The sequence below is a fragment of the Elaeis guineensis genome, chromosome 14, assembly GCF_000442705.2.
Source record: "Elaeis guineensis isolate ETL-2024a chromosome 14, EG11, whole genome shotgun sequence".
NCBI lineage: Eukaryota > Viridiplantae > Streptophyta > Magnoliopsida > Arecales > Arecaceae > Elaeis > Elaeis guineensis.
Window position 1 is genome coordinate 56,015,589 of NC_026006.2, and position 17,586 is coordinate 56,033,174.

Consider the following 17,586-nt stretch of genomic DNA (forward strand, 5'->3'; position numbering starts at 1 on the left):
ACAAAAGATGACATTATAACAACATGCGTAGAATTTGCTAAATACCTGATGGCCACTGCACATTTGAGATGTGCTCTCAACAGAAATAACACAATGGACAAAGTACTTCACAAAATGTTGGACTTTTTTGAAAGCCCTGGTCAAGGATACTGCTTGAATAGGGAAGCCCATGCGCTGTGGCAACTCAACATCTTGGACTACTTTCTCAGAGAGATGAAAACAGGTGGTGGGAAAAAAAACATGCAGGAAAAAGGAAATCTAAACAACAAGAGCTATCACAGCACTTGCTTTACACAGACACCACAAGGTACATTTCACAGTATAAAAATTCTTTTCATGAACATTTCTACAGTTGAAAGGTTCTTCTGGCCAGTAAACTGCACAAACTAGAATATAAATTTCTAATGATTTTCATAAGAACACCAGGCATGATTTTCACCATTCCGTGACTGGCCCAAAATCACTTATAAGCAAACCACTTTTGAGAATTAAATGAATTTAATTGCTGCTGTCTAATAAAATTTCCATGATACATAAATTACAAATATGCTGCAATAGAATACATCAATCATGACTCGTGAGTTTGTAAGACATGTCAAGAATTTGAATTCTAGTAAAGAAGCTATCAGTTCCCACCTTCAGACATGATGGGATGGAGCAAAGTATAAATGATGAATTATGTTCCATCCACTTGAATTGTATTGCTGACCTTGCAGTCATAAAATTCTGAAACTGGAAGGGCCAGATAATGTAGGAAATTTTGTTTCCTTACAGAGAACTTCCAGCATCAGTAAGGTTTGCTCTGCTTGTTGTCTCTCTTAAGCTGTACCTTAAGCTTTTTACCACCTAATTGGGAACCATTCATCGCATTGATAGCAGCCTGAGCAGCAACAGGTGAATCATAACTTACAAAACCTGCAGACAGAAGCCAATTTAATGAACCATCCAAAAACTACTCAAATAGCTTAGAGAACAGCATAAGTTGTTTACCAAAGCATTTACTAACACCAGTTGCCTTGTCAATAAAAACTTTAGCACTCAAAACCCTGCCAAATCCCTGGAAGGCATTTGAAAGCTCCTGGTCGCCAAATTCTTGGGGGATATGATATATAAATAAGTTGGCTCCAGGAGGACCTTAGCAGTAACAATTGAATAATCAGCCCGCAGGACAACAAACATAAAAGAGTCCTGCTTAAAGGACTAACAGAAAAGTGGGGGGCAAAAAAAGCCCGTTACCTTCTGCTTGACCCCCGGCACTTGTATTGGTGCTTGAAGATGATGCTGGATTATTCTTGGTGTTTACCGGTTGGACCGAGCCATGGGAATTGCCAGAGGGCCTGTGGCCCATCATACCACTTGGATAGGCTAGAGAGTATCGAACGCCAGGCATGGCAGGATAACCCGAGCCCATATAACCAGCAGATTGCATTGTCACAAAATTCCTGGGCACTGTGCCTGGGGAAAGATCTGGGCTGATTCCACACATTGTATTTCCTTGATTAACAGGTGGAATCATATTATTGAACGGAGCTTGATTTTGCATTGAAGCTAAAGGGTATTGGATGAGTCCATAAGTTCCAGTTGGCTGCACCAGAAGAGGGGAAGAAAAGACAATTAAGGAAAGAAAGAAAAAAGGACAGAGAATCCAACACTGTCTTGATGCGAAAGGAAACTAATGTTGGAAAAGAAAACAGAGCGTGCAATCGAATAAAACTAATAGAGAATGCAGATACCATTTCAGGGGTGAAAGGCAAAAACCATAGTCTAAAGAAACCATAGGATATTGGATATGTTTCCTGATTTTTCAATTACAGTGTTTCAGAAAGGATAAAAATGGCATAGAATAACTACAGATATTTCCAATACTTGAGGAGTGCCAATCAAGTTGATATTCCACAATATGATATGTTAGTTTGTGATATACAATATATTTAACCTCAATACTTAGAAACTGAGTTTGGTAAGAAACAAGGCAGTGCCATGAACGAAACATTTGTTTGTACTCCATATACATGCATGCTCACAGGATAGCTTTACCGTTTCCCAAGGCAGCTAAGATCAGCTGACAAAATGCATGGTGGTTGAAGTGACCCATTTCCCCCATTACCAAAAAACTAGAAAAAGCCTATTCAGAAAACGAATATTGCATGATCGCATCTATAGGACACAGAATGGAATTCATCAAAGAAGACCCTCTTAGGTCTCATTCCATGAGTTATTAATCAAAATTGTCAACAAGGCCATCCTCTACATAATGTAAATAATTGGATAGTGGGGCGACAGCTAGCTCACCATTAGTGCATGGAACATTTCTAAACATCATTAAAGTTTTCAGAGTCAAAGTTCTTGTTGATGACCCTAGAACACCTAAACATTGAGTGCCTTGCTATTGTAGCATGAGAAAAGCTCTATATAAGGCCCAAGCACGTAAAATCCACATTATCTATACCAGTATCTTATATCTATTCTCTGGTGACACCATCAACATGGTATCTCATCAGCCCAAAAAGCCAGGTGCTCAACAAGCTCAAGATCCTCTTTGGATCTCCAAGGGGTGCACTAGGCTTGGAGTCATTATTACTATTGCAAAATGCTTATTGGGGCACATGAAAGTCCACTAAATCTTTTCACACTTGAACCTCCTTAATCCTTGCACAATAAGCTTATTGAGGGCAGGTACCTACATCCAAAATCCAAGTGTTTGGGAAACACAGCCTTGGACCAGAACTACTCGTTAATGTGCAATTTTTGATTTTCTGATCGATGCATAAGTCACTAAAACATTTGAATTTGTTATTCAGTTGTTTTCAAATGCGCAGGTTTATTCTTCAGCATCAAACAGTCCAAAGTAACAGACATAAACAGGAAATTGGTCACATATTATGTATTTACAAACAGTCATGTAGATTGCCATGTCAAGGCATACTGGTAATCTCAGAATGTTACAGTATGTCATATGATGCTGAGGGTAGCCTGATACATTGCGTGAGACATGGTTTTTCAAATGCTGAATGTAAACTTCATTGACCATATCTTACAGGACCTTTAAAGTTTTCTTCTGGTCTGATATGAAGCTAAGTGGCCCAGGAAGCATATGCTTAGATCACATTATGGCCTCTTTGTCAATCTTCAGATGAGTGGAGATGTCATAGTAGGTAATTGGTGTATAATTGCCTAGACTGGGATACACCTTTTGTGGGGTGGGCCTGCTAGTTATGCATTGCGGCCAAACACTATTTAAGTTCCTTCATTATTCCTATACATGCCCCCTAATGCCTCTTCCTTTCTCAATTTCCTGTGATTATCGTAACTAAAAATAACCATTTTATCAAACAAAATATTTTTCTAATAAATTGCAGTCTAAGCAAACCATCTAAGCTGTCTAAAACAATCTAAAGCATTTTACTTAACACCTGAATCTTCTAGTAACTCATAAATAAATAGTCCATGAGCTGAAAAATCTGATGAAACCCATAGACTTATATAAACTGGATAAAGCTGAGATGGATTATAAGCAAAAGTTGTTCAGATCTTTTACCTTCATTTTCTACATAGATCCAACACTAATAACATAAACACAAAAAAGCAGTTAAGACATGGAAAAAAAGTGAAAAAGCACGCAGAAAGCAGAAGCAAGACATAGATTACAAAAAATATTACCATGTAGCATGAAAATATAAGCAACAACTAACAAAATAATTTACCAAAAGATAGCTTCCAACACTTATATTTTTTGGAGAAATCTATTCAGCCAAGTGAATGAATCTCACCTGATAGCCAAAACCATTATACTGAGGAATATATCCCATCGGTAAAGCTCCAAATAATGAAGGCTGCCGTATTGAGTTGGTATTTGGATGATTGGATGCCTGAGATTGAGCTCTTTGTGCCCTTCGAGCTTGCCTTTCCTTCTCCGTGTCAGCCCACTTAACAACCAAAGGCATGCTTGAACCCTGCACATGCAGAACAGCTTTTTGTAAGTTTCTAAAGAACTCATTTAAGATTGCAACTGAGAAAGCATAAAGAAGAACATCACTATCCTAAGCCCTAAATGGACACCAATAAAACAAACAATTACTCCAAAAAAAGATGTAAAATGGTATAACTGGGATGCTGGACTTTGTGGCCAATTAACCTTAGCTGAAGCATCATAACTTGCAATGCATTATCAAAGGCACTAGTCACCAGGTGGAACCAGTTCATTGCATGTATTCTAAGAAATGATGGCTAACTTGACTCATTTCAGAAATATTCCTCTTATACTTATGAGCAAGGACAGCAGAACCATCCCGAACCAAGTGGCTTTGGGCATATTGAACCACACCAGCTGCTAATCTGGACAATTCCAGTTGGAACAGTATAAAACCAAAAGTTTTAATCTCCCCATCTCCCGATCTCTCCTGAATCCCTCTGGCCTCTTCCCTCTGCTCTCTGGAAAAAAATTTGGTTCAACATCTCAAGTAATAAGACACCATAGGCTAGAGGCTTTTGACCAGGGATTCAAGTACAAATGCATATCCCTATATATTGGCCTTATCATACCATACTTGTACCCACTATTTTAAGTAATTGTTTTAGTGCTCATACTTTTATCCAACCAGTACACCCTAGCAAGTGTCAATACACTATATCCCTTGGTATTGACACTCTGTATGATTGGTGTATCATGTAACAGTTCCTTATTGGTTGACTCAACATACCCGATATGGATCAAGATTTGCAGTACCTGTTTCAGTACCCATACTAGTATGCAACTGATGCAATACTATTATATTCAGATTCTTGGTACCGACACTCGATATGTAGGGCATATCGAGTATCAGTTTGCTACCAGTATGAGTAGATACACCCAGTATGGATTGGTACGGTTTGGCATTGCAAAACATGATATAGTCTCATGCAATTTAACACGTAAATCCATGCTGATACTTATACCCATTGATATTAATCCATACCATGTGTTGGTACAATTACTGCCCAAATATGGACAGCAGTACCAAGACTTCAAAGTGGTTCGCCGTACCGGGCCGAACCGCCCAGTTCGGGGCGTACCGAGCCGGACCGATCCCTTACCGGTCCGGTTCGGGCCTTTTTTTCGGAACACAACCCCGAACCGCACTGAACCGCCCGGTTCGGTGTGGTTCGGGCCCATACCGCCCGGAATCGGGCGGTACGGCTCGGTTCTGGATCGATTCGGGGTGAACCAAACTGTACCGCCCAGGGGAAGGGGGGAGGGGGGAAGGTGGGGGCCTTTTCACGTGGTTGGGGGGAGAGAGGGGGGAGAGAAATGGGCGTGGCCCACTTCACATGGGGGGAGGGCCTGGTGCTTTAATAAGCACCAGGCCTTCGGTGTTCTTTGAGAGTTCTCAGAGAACACCCATGGCCGTGGGCAACTTAATCGTTGAGACCTCCAAAAAATTAGAAAAGAAGGCAAAATTTCGTGAAATTGGAGGAGTGATTTGAGAAGAGACTGATCTTTGGCCGGAGGTAAGATAATCTATTATTTTGTTAGTAAATATTTTTTTATTTTTGTTGTTAGAAATAGAATAAAAATGAGATAAAATAAAAATAGGAGAAAATCATGCCAAAATCTTATGATTTTGGTATGATTTAATTATATGTGATAGATCTTTGGAAGATCTACACGATGACATCAAAATTGATAATTTTTGTTAATTATATATTTTTTAAATATTTTTAAATTTTTATTTATTTAAAAATAAAAAAAATTAAATTTTAGGGAAAAAAATTAGAGTTTGAGAATCATGTTTAGAATGATTCAAGCTACTTAAATCTAATTTCAATTTTTTTTTTCAAATATTTGAAATTAAAAAATTATTTTTTTAATTATTTAAATTAAAAAATTTAATTATAAAATAAAAAATATATAAAAATAGTGTTATAGTTTAGTTAATTTAAAAATATTATTTGAAGCATATAACATATTTATTTTGAATTTATAAGTTTTAAAATAATTATTAAAATTATTTTAAAATTATATATAATTATTTTAATTATCATTAAACTATCGTGTTTTGTTATACTTGCATATATTTTAATTATATATATACTGTGGACGATCTTGTACGTGGAGTAAGATCCATGGATGTATCTGGATCATCCCGTATTATGGATCCTATTATCCACAGCCACCTTATGATCCATATGCATATGGTGCATCCGAAGCATCATCTTCTAGTGGTTACTACTCTATGCAGCCTGGAGCATCTTACGGATCAGATTTTGCTACTGGCATATTTGGATGGGCTCCTCCACAACCGTACCATCATCTCGAGGATACTTCTCAGAGTCAGAATTTTAGCGAGAGGTCTGAGATGTCTTACAATCCAGAAATGATGCCTTATGGGATGATGAATATTCAAGAGTACGGTGCAGCTTGGCTAGAGGGTTGGACTGATATCCCTTCAGACTATGTTGATGATCCAGACATCTACGAGCGTCACAGACACTCTACAAGAAATTAAATGCAGAGTACATCTTAAGGTTCGTATATCAGTTATTGCGTTTTGTACTTAAATATTTAGATATATTTTAATACGTATTTTATATATTTTTTTTTTAATTTTAAGATGACATAGTTGAAATATAATGTAAATAAATATATGTTTGAAATTTTGGATCAAGAGTCTTTGTACCGCAACCTAACTCCAAATTGAATCTAAATATGTCAATAATATGCAATATAATGCCATATTGAAGTTGTATTTATCAATTATTAACTTCAAAAATCTAAAAAAAAATTTAAAAATCGAAAAAAATAGTGTACCGGTACCGGACCGGTACGCCTAGGCATACCATGTGTCGGTACGGTATGGTACCGATACCGTACCGATCTGGCACCGGCACGCCGTCCGGTACCGATACAGCGAACCTTGCTTCAAACCTTACTTTCAAGTCTATAAAAGACATATACTTGGGAATTGTTCTTCTCAAAATCCCATGTTACTAATAAGCTTAAGGATTCAAGTATTAGTTCATGTTACGCCCACTTAGCCAGCCAGAATTGGGTCAATAGAGCTTAATACTAAGCCAAAAAGGTTTAAAAACATATTTTGTTTTCACTTTTCACTATCATTGCCTTGAAAATGGAGTGGGAGGACATTGAATTAAGCAGCCTATGAACCATGAAAAACAAATCTTGTTTACATGAATATCATTGAAGCAAACAAAACACATCACTTGAGATTTTATATGTAACTGAGAAACGACCCCATTAGAGTTCAATAAATATAGTCAAAAATTTAAGTTCCATTCAAATAAGGTAAACTTTCCACTTCAAAAACAAACTTCAGATTTTGGGGAATGGATCAAAATACAACTCTTAAATGCTAGTGAATTTCCGAAATCTTACTCTCCATTTTTTTCCCATTGAAGATTTTATGAAAGATTACCATAAATATTTTTTTGAGTGGATCATTAACTGAATTATTATAATGTCAATGTTAGCTTTAAAAGATGCACTAGACAATGTATGATAGGCATACAAAAAACCACATTTTTTAAAATTTGACACTATGGAGGGACTTGAAGTATTCCTTTACTATATGAAACAATTATTATGTACACTAGAAAAATTTTAAAGGAACAAAATTTTCAGAAAAAGTATAAAACCCATCCCCTTGCAAAATATGTGTTCTAGTGCCATCCAAATTGTGCCCAAGTTGTGCCATTTGTCAGATTGACATAGTATGAGTTATTTGCCATCTTAGCCATTGCCCAATACACCCTGTGCCACTGGACTTAAAAAACAACTTGGGCTTAAGCTAAGATATCTACTTATTTGTCCATGCCTTGATGCTTGGCTCAAGGCCCCTAGCAACTAGCACTGCAGAATCATTTTCTCCACTAGGACCATGGTGAGGTTGATAAACAACCCAGCATTCTATTTACATGGTAGTGCATGCTGGCTCAATTACATTACTTATGAGCTAAAGATAAGCCTTGCAAGATTAAACAAACCTATTTTAATCATGTTCCCTCTAAAGGCATCAATGTTCTCTCAAATGGACTAAATGTGCAAGTGTAACCTTTAATAAGAACCAGTTATAAAATGATGGTCTTCTATTTAAGGTTTTATCAAGATGATGAACATTATGTTGCATTTGGTAGCTAGCAATTTATCCAGATTGCTGACAATTTAATGTGGTAATCTGGATTACTACGTTTGGTATGCTTTTTGAATGGTAATCCAGATTACCTTGACAATCCAGATTGGCAATCTGGATTGCCTTGGGGAGAGATGGCTATCCAAATTACTATTTCTTTGGCAATGTTGCAATAAAAATTTTAGACAAAATTATCCTTCAAAAAAATCACGCAAAATCCATTGCCCAACACTCCCCCCCATCCCCCTCCGTGTGCACCCCCGGCCTAAGGCTCCTCCATCTCTCTTTGCCTGCCTGCGGCTCCTCTACCCTTGCCCCCCCACCACCCCCTGTGACTCCTCCACACCTATCGCCACCACCTCCACAGCTCCACATATGCCCGCCTCCTCCCCACCCCTTAGTGCTTACGGTTCCCCACACCCCTCGGCCCGTCACTTCTCCGCGTCACCACCACACCCACATCACTCCCGTTACTTCTAACCAAGGAAAAAGAAGAGCATCAGGGTAAAATTATTAGGGATATTTTGAAAATTTGATTTGACATTACTGATAATCTGATTGTCATACCAAATATGTCAATCAAGATTTTCAGTAATGTTATTACTACATTACTTGTGTACCAAACACAGCAATCAATATTACTAGCAATTCAATGGTGGCAATCCACATTACCTTTCAAGATTACCTGACGATGCACCAAACACAACCTTAGTGAAATCCCACATACTCTTCATTTTCAAGCGATCTCATGAATCTCATCTTAGTTATCATCGATTATCTTGAAACTGCTTACATGGTAATTGCTCGACAAAGTTTATTATGGTTCCTTGACTCAATTTTTATGTGATTGTACTGAGGAGTCTCAGTTAACTCTGAAGGACATCTCTTTGCTTAATCCTCTCTTTCCCACCTTTTGTGTAGAACTTAAAGATAACTAAAATTCCATAAAACCAAGTCTACCATTCAGGCTAACAGGTTGGACCATAGATTGCTAGGCATTAGGGTCAGATTGATACAAAAACCATTTTTACATTCACCCATTCAAAGTTTCAAAACATTTTTAAGTCATTGATCCTGGTAGTTTAACCATTCGAACTGCTTACACCAAAAGGTTGAAACATGCTTGCATCAATGGATGAGATGTCGTAAGGAAATCAAAAAAAAGACATTCAACACCATCCATCTGATGACCTGATGCCATCATATTCTCAATCCTAATGATCCATTTCCATCTTTCAATCTTTTGGTCCCTCTCCCATTCTCCCTTAACTTTTGTCCAACACCATCATGGGCTATGGTTGACTCCAAGAGGCAGCTAATTACCTCTCTCTTATATTCCTTAATCGTCATTCTTTATCTTCTAGAACTTTGATGCTTATAGGAATCCATTGCCATCAAGGGAAGCACAAAGAATTGGAGATTGTTGATTTCTTCCTTTTCTACAAGTACAAGAGGCACCAGAGATTACTGACTTCAAGAAAGAACTTAGCTAACTATTAGAATAGCTAAGTAGATTCTTTTTCTCTTTGGAGAAAATCAAAACAGTTTTTGGATGAAGGACTTTGTCAACCACTGACCAACAGTACCCGCAGTCGAACCACTAACCCCTGCCAAAATGGACCAGCATGTAGGCTAGGTGTTCCAAGCACAACTAAACAAGCAGTAATTCTACAATTGGCAAACTACTGCTTTCAAGTCTTTGAAGGAGATTTCACTATCTCCTTCAAAAATCAATAGCATAATATCATTCCCCACCTCAATGCCAAAACTGAATATCACGTAGTGGCTATTAAAGGCATAAGTAATGTAATGACTATTTCTCCAACAGGGTTTCTGGATATCATATGAAATTGTTGGAAATTTGGGTTTTCGAAAGCAAGTAAAGCATGTTAAGGTCAATGGTCACATTATCTAACTCTTCAGTCTTATTTTTCAACCATTTCTTGCATATATTCAATTGAATATCTCACTGGCTTCTGACTTTCTTTGTGAAGACAAATTACTCATTATATCATATATTCATATGGAAGATAGCCTGTTACAATAGTATATGTAAGGACATTAGCCCCATTGAAGGATTGTATTGCTTTTGAACAACACATCCACCACTCTTATAGCTTCAAAAATAATATGATTGTAAAATGCCAAGACACCTGGACCTTCAAGATATGCTCGTATGCGCACCATATGCAGCAATTCATCCAATACAAAGGCCACAATAAGGTCCGCAATCTCAGTACCAAGTACCACACCAGAACCTTAATGGTTTGGTGTGGTATAATAAATACCCCTTACTGAAACAGCCATCCAACATTTTTTTCACTTTTTATCATAGTATGCTTCAATACAGGTCAGTACACACCTAGGTATGCATCCATATGGGGCGGTACAAGGAGATACAGGGCCTATACCAATCCAAACATGAGTTTTGTACCAATTCCCATCTGGTACAGTATTGTATGCCCCATACCAGGAGGCACAGCGAAGTACAGCAATCCATGCCACAACGTATCAGGTGGTTGCCATACCATACTTGCAATTGCAAATCCAAGAATATGCACTGTGACATGTTTCTAGAATTGTTTCCTCAGATCTCTCTGTCTGGTATGAGAAAAGTAGTCCCTAACATTAAGCGATATGCATCTCATGAAAATAGAACATATGAATATCATGTTGTTGTATTCTTTATGTCATTTGATTAAAAAAAGGATAAAGAGCTAAACAAAATAAATGCAAGATCAGTTAAAGTCTCTAAAATGAATAAAGCACAGACCTCCATTCTGTATTTCCCATTTAAGGTCTCAAGGGCTGCAAGAGCTTGATCTTTAGTTTCATACTTCAAAAAGGCACAGCCTGCTGTAGTAAGCAAAAGAAAGAGATAAGCGTCTTTTCTCAGAAAAAACAAGAAACATGTAATGCTTGAATATTGAAAATTTTAATCCAGAACTACAATCTGCTAGGTAGAAAAAAGAAAGAACCAATAAAAAGTGCATCACGTTGACTAGTTAAAAATATGTTAAAAAGCAATTTGTACCTTTGCTTGTTTGTTGGGGACCTCTCAAGATTTGTAGGTCTTTAATGTTACCATATTTTGAAAACAGGACAGAAACTTCAGCTTCAGTTACATTCTTTGGAAGCATACCGATGAAAAGTTTGTATTCTGCATATGTCAATAACAAGGATATAAAAAGATTCAAGTAAAACAGAAATATCATCACCAACATGAACAATAAAACTATCAATCAGGAAAAAGGACAGGACAATATCATATTGCTAGGAAATGCAAAATGAAGGGTCTTGGTTTGCACAATATGAACCACCTAGTCTTTCCAGCTCACCATCCGCATACTTCACTTGCAATGGACTAGAGACCTGAATTAAACAGAGGAGAACACCCATCAATCAGAACTAGAGAAAAGCGAGCAGAAGCTGAAGGTGGAGACATACCTTCATCTTTTATTAAGGCCACAGAAGAAACAATAAAAATATTACTCAATATATAATGGAAACAAAAAAGAGCAGAAGTTTATTACTTGGACTTGGAGTATTACTAAACTCATTAAAAAGCAGTATGGCAACCAATCTCTCCCAAGTAATTATAATAGAATGAAAAGTGTGGTATGAAAAAATTATGTTAATTAACATAAAGTCATTGATGCTGGCATTTGAAATTTCTTTCTAAATTGTAGCCACCATAGTGTTCAACAGGAATACCCATGAGGCTTTCATTCATTAGATGATCTATCCCAGTTCAGATATATCATGATTTAATATCATGCAAAGAAAGCAATAAAAAAGAGGGGGAAAACTGCATATATAACTACCAGAAGTCCAGTTTAATTTGGAAGAGCATACATGAAGGTCAGTTCAACCAATCCATCCCACAGAATAGTGCCATATGACATTATGACAAATATGGTGGTGATATGCCACCATCCAGATCAAACCTGCAACCTCTCCCCAAGAAGATGCCCCACCAGCCCGCCATCTCTTGTTCACACTGCATCATTATGACATATTAACAGGATCACCTCCTTTCTAGAAAGAAAATAACCTCTAGGCAGGTATATGGAAGATACAAACTTTCTCAATCTTGGTGTTTTGGACAAACTAATGCAATGGTCATGTGAGCTGTAGTTGGTGTGATATACTGATACACATGGGAGTGAGTGTAATATCTGTCTCCTTTGTTCAGGATAACATTCTTTGTGACAGTGTCATTGACGAAAGAGCCTGCTGTATTGCATGGTTTTCACTCAGAGAAGGATCAGGCAACTGAAACCTATTGTCCCAGAGAATAATCAGGCAACTGAAACCTATCTGTCCTGCTTTGCGCAGAACATTTTTTTCTGATCCATCCAATCTCCACACAAGCAACCTTAACAATAACTTAAATAAAAGAGGAAATAAGAAGCAAACCCGACATCAGAAGAACTTTAGTTAAGCAGGCCGAACATCAAACATCTGATGGCCACTGCAAAACATCTAGAGCATTTTCACCAGAGCAGTTGCATTTCTCATCTACAGTAATTTCCATATGAAACATAACTTTTTGCAACTCTATTTCATTCTGTACACCATTTCTGTCCCAAAATATACAACATTATTCTACCAAGGGGGTCTCAACTGAATTTCCTCACTCACACTCATCATCGATCTTTTTTTCTTCTTTTCCTCTAAAGTAATTTGCATAGGTGGTCAACTTTATACAGCAAAGGGCAGGCAATGAACTTTTCAATGCCTACTAAAACTATAACTCTGCTTGAAAACAAAATTAATTGAAATTTTGTTTCTTACCAAAATAGCTACTGAATTGTTTAACCAGGTGTCCCTTGGGGATCTTATGAATGACCTATCAACACAAGTTCCAAAGCAGATTAATGATCAAACAGTAACCCTAATATCAGTCTTTGGGTGCTAGTTGTTGTAAGCTTGTAGTACTCCTTTTTGAAGTGATACCATACGGGCATCAACAAGAGGGATGTGCATAGAGAGGCACATAAGTGAAGCCATACTATGAGAACTTTCTAAGCTACTAAAAGTGCTCTGTTCATTACTAAATCTTCTGTATGAGGTCTCCAACAAAAACCACAAACATAGCAATCCTGATGACAAGAAGACACGTTCAAAATGTTGGACTTTCAGATCATCTCTTTAAATCTCACCTAACATGACTTGCATCCATCCAAACAAATTATACCTAAACAAAAAGAAAAATAAGTGAGTGTTTGGATAATTTCTGGTTAACAAAAATAACCAGAGAATCCAGTTATTCACCCACTGTCATACATAGTGATATAGCCCACCATTTAAGAGTGGATCATTTAACAGGGAAGCATGGATACTGCCGAGCGGGTCTAATTGGCTTACAGTCACCCAGTAACAATTAATGGGGATCATGTACATGGTTGATGGTGGGTCAATAACTGGAAACTTCAGTAATTTTAATAACTGGAGCAGATCCAAATTCAGTAAAACTATTATCACCAAATAGGCTCGAAAATCTGACAGATTTAGCCTAAATAGAAATCCTAATAAGTCATAATAGGAAAGGTCCATGGCACTTCCATGATCCATGATGAAGTTGGAATTCTAAATTTACCCTTTTGTATTTAAAAAAATCTAGAAATTTTAGCTATATCAGCTCTTCAAGTCTTATCAAATTTGATGTGCATCCATCATTGAACTCACTTAAATATATTCTAAAACCAGAAAACCTGACTAATTTTGACTACCAAATATAATCCCTCGAGATGGGGCAACAAAGGATGGCTAGTCACACTCAGACATGTGATCCAAGAAATTTGAAATCTCAAAGAAGTCATACAGTTTTGGAAAAATTATTGAATCACCCTCCCCCAAAAACCCATCAGTAATATATATTTTGGACATAGGGTTGTTAATTCTATAACAAACTCCTAATTTCTCAAAGAAAATTGGAAAAATCTCTCTTTAATTTTGCCTACTTGATGAGAGCCCTCTAAATGTAACAAAAGCTTATCCATGTGGAACCTGACAAATTAACAATGATTTTGCAAGGAACAATATTTTTACTTCAATCTTGCAATAGTAAATGTTTCAATTGTCTCATACCAACATCAACAACGCCATCTTAATGCCTCATAAATATGCATCAAAAATTATTGTGAATTGTCATTCATTTTTTCACATGTTCCTTGGGAACTATAGTTTCCTAATTTGCATGGTAAACAACTGCTACAGCAGTTCAATCTCATAACTGATTGTAGCATAACATCATTTATTATTTCTGCCTAAGATTTGTGTCATCTCATTATTAGTTTTTAACATGGTGCATAGTACAAATATTAACATTTCTGAGAAATTCAAGTGCATCATATAATGGTGCATGATTGGTTGAGCATCCATATAAAATAGGCTCTATTTTTGGATATGTCATGGTGAGAATGATCAGCCAGCAACATGACAGTGTTCAACTTCTGATTGTCTTCTATAAAAGAAGTCTATGATTCTGGAGTAGACCAGCTCTCCGGAGTGAATTAACATTGTGTTACATAAGAGGATAGTTCAAAAGGTAAGCATTTGAGAGTATAAAGATTTAATGTATCATGAGCTCTAAATATAAGCTTTTGAAATAGCACTTGTGATATGTCCCATTGATGCGAGAAGGTCAAGTTCATGTTTGTGCAACCTAAGTGAAATTATAAAGATCATATATCTAGCTGCATACTTAAACCTGAGTATAATATCAACATACTTAACTACTTTCCATAATTAACTTGCGTATTTGGTCATCTCTGAGCACCTGAGCAAACATGCTCCTAATTTGGACCAATGAAAACCTATTGCATGCCAAACAACTCTGCTTCACTTTTCTTAACAAATAGATGTCATTTTCGAAAGCGTCTTGATGAATGAGATATCAGTTGATCCTGTAATGCAACTTCAACATAAGTTAAAAAGAAATTACCAACTAAAAGCAGACTTGTGGCCACAATTATAAAACCAGACAGATTAAAAAAAATCAAATCTCATATCAAATAACATGGGACTTAGGAAATTTAGATCAACTGAAATAGTTTATGTATGAACTAATTGATTATAGTTTTTATTTGCTTGGTTGAGGGGTTCCTTTTTCTCTTTCATGGCTCCCATAGTTGACAAATGTCAGCGGTGACATCCACCACCTGGTCATGCAATGGAAGTGTGGAATAATCTCAAAGCTATGAGTTCATAATCAGCAGGAGTTATTGCCAGAAATTTACTCATGTGTGAATAATTCATCTCAAATTGACTGGCACTGAAACTGATCAGATTGAACATGACCTCCGGCATCAATCAACCGATAGAATTTTTGAATGCAAATTAACAGGTGTAGTTGGACAAAATGAAGCCAAAAACAGGTAAATAAATGTCTCTATTTTCCTTTCACAATGTTGACACAACTGATACATTTAATAGCATGTTTGTAGCAACAGGTCCCTCTGATTCAATGCTACATTGTTTGACATTTTATGAATATGTGATTCCATGCTGCATTATGTGAAAAACCTCACTTGACAAGTGCTTATCTCCAAATATTCATATATCGTTTAGCTTGTGTGGAATGACATGATTTTAGAATACAAAGATTAGATGTCCTTTGCAAATGTAAAACATGTTGACAAGCTAACTCAAAGGTGGTTTTGGCAATGTATACTTTAGTGACATTGAACTAATAGATTCTTTTTGATAGGCACTTAATTCAGCCTGATAAATGGTCCCATCAGTGATGAAAATAACCCTCAGTTTTTCCTATCCTAATCTCACATTCAGTCTATGTAAAAATTTTAAATGGTAATTCTACTTTATTACTCCAGCATGAGAAAGAAAACAAAATCACTTGCTGACTAGGACCTAGCTCTAAGAATCAACCCAAATGACATTAACTACGCATTTCCTTCTTACAATATATGAACATCCAATCTCCAGCTCTAAACCAATTCTGCCCGTCGAATTTCAAATCAATCTGTACCTCATGTCCTGTCAACGTGACCATCACTGCCACTACACTGGATCAAATTATACTTGAGAATGTCCAAACCATGCCTCAATTACATTGCCAAGCTTATTCTGATGGTTTTAATTTTAGTTCTGTGGAACTAATAAATGACTTTTTACTGGTAAAGCCTTGATTGCATGCCAACAAGATTAACTACCATAAATTTGTCTTCTACTGGCACACATGACACATATGTATTGGTTGTGACAGTCTAAGAGAAGTTCTACCCATTTCCAAACTCAAACCCAGCTAAGCTACAAACTCACACGACTAACGTCACGTTTCCCTTTCAAACTTTGAGCTTTTCCAAATTTCCAGCTAAGCTACAAATTCACCTAACTGACATCAGCTTTCCACTACAAAACTTTGAGCTTTTTCTTTTCGATTGTCTTATTCAGTACAATAAATCATTCCTGCCGATTATATTCAACAACCACTTTATGCCACCTATTCCATCAATGCAGCCGTTGATACCCCTCCAATCGCATCAGATTCCCCAATGATTCCCAGTAATTCATCAGATCCCATCAGAACAGACACAACTCCGACACAAGATCTGAAGCAAAAATCGAAGTTTACTAACACGGGGCTCGCGATAGCAACGCAACAAGATTAGAAGAAATCGAATTTTGAAACATTCCCATTCAAGAGACACAAGCATAAAATGCAGATCCGAAACCGACCCATTCCACAAAATTCGAAACAGAACAAGAAAAAGAGGGAGAAGATTGGAAGATATACATACACCGGGGAGCGTCCGCTTGTTGTGGCAGGCGCTGACCGCCTTGTCGGCCTCCTGCCTTGACGGGCAGATCAAGAAGCAGCACCCTGCCACCCAGAAAAGACCCTCGTTGCCCATCAACCCCTTACCGGAAGCCAATCCCGCCACCAGCATTCCCAAGATCCAATCACATCAAATGGAAACAGGAGGCCAAAAGATCGAAGCACCAACCTCGGGAGGCCCTGGTGGTCTTGTCCTTGATGATGTTGACCTCGTCGACGAGCGCGACCTCCTTGAACATCGCCAGGAGCTGCGCCTCCGTCATGTCCTTCGGCACCTGCCCCACAAAAATCTTCACGCTCTCTCCTCTCTCTCCTCCACCCCCTCTCCCCCTCCCTCGCTCTTCTCCTCCCCTTCCGCCATTACTCTTCCTTTCTCTTCGAGACTTCGTCTTCTCTTCTCTCCTCTCTTTCCCTCCCTCCCTCGCCCTTGGTGGTGGTGATGGTGGAGTTTGATGATGGGAATTATCAATTTATTGTGGGGGGGGGGGGGGGAGAGGAAGACAAACGGGTTGTCCGCGTTTTTTCAATAATTTGTTAAATTATAATCATATATGAGATGGATAATTATTGATGTGGTAATCAATTTGCGAGGGGGCGGGGGGAGTTAAAAATAGCTGCCGAAAGTGCCCCCCGCAAGCGTTACACGGAAAATGTACA

The 17,586-nt window shown here is 37.6% G+C and overlaps 1 protein-coding gene across 1 annotated transcript; it reads right to left on the reverse strand.

Annotated features, from left to right (window-relative positions):
* Window positions 1-493: 493 nt before the first annotated feature.
* Window positions 494-17,305, reverse strand: LOC105057693 (RNA-binding protein BRN1). The gene is given in 10 exon segments (XM_019854905.2): window positions 494-915; window positions 991-1,134; window positions 1,237-1,585; window positions 3,771-3,953; window positions 10,900-10,982; window positions 11,161-11,286; window positions 11,447-11,498; window positions 16,892-16,974; window positions 17,099-17,251; window positions 17,254-17,305. Coding segments are annotated over 10 exon segments (1,338 nt in total). The 5' UTR covers window positions 17,291-17,305; the 3' UTR covers window positions 494-787.
* Window positions 17,306-17,586: the final 281 nt, after the last annotated feature.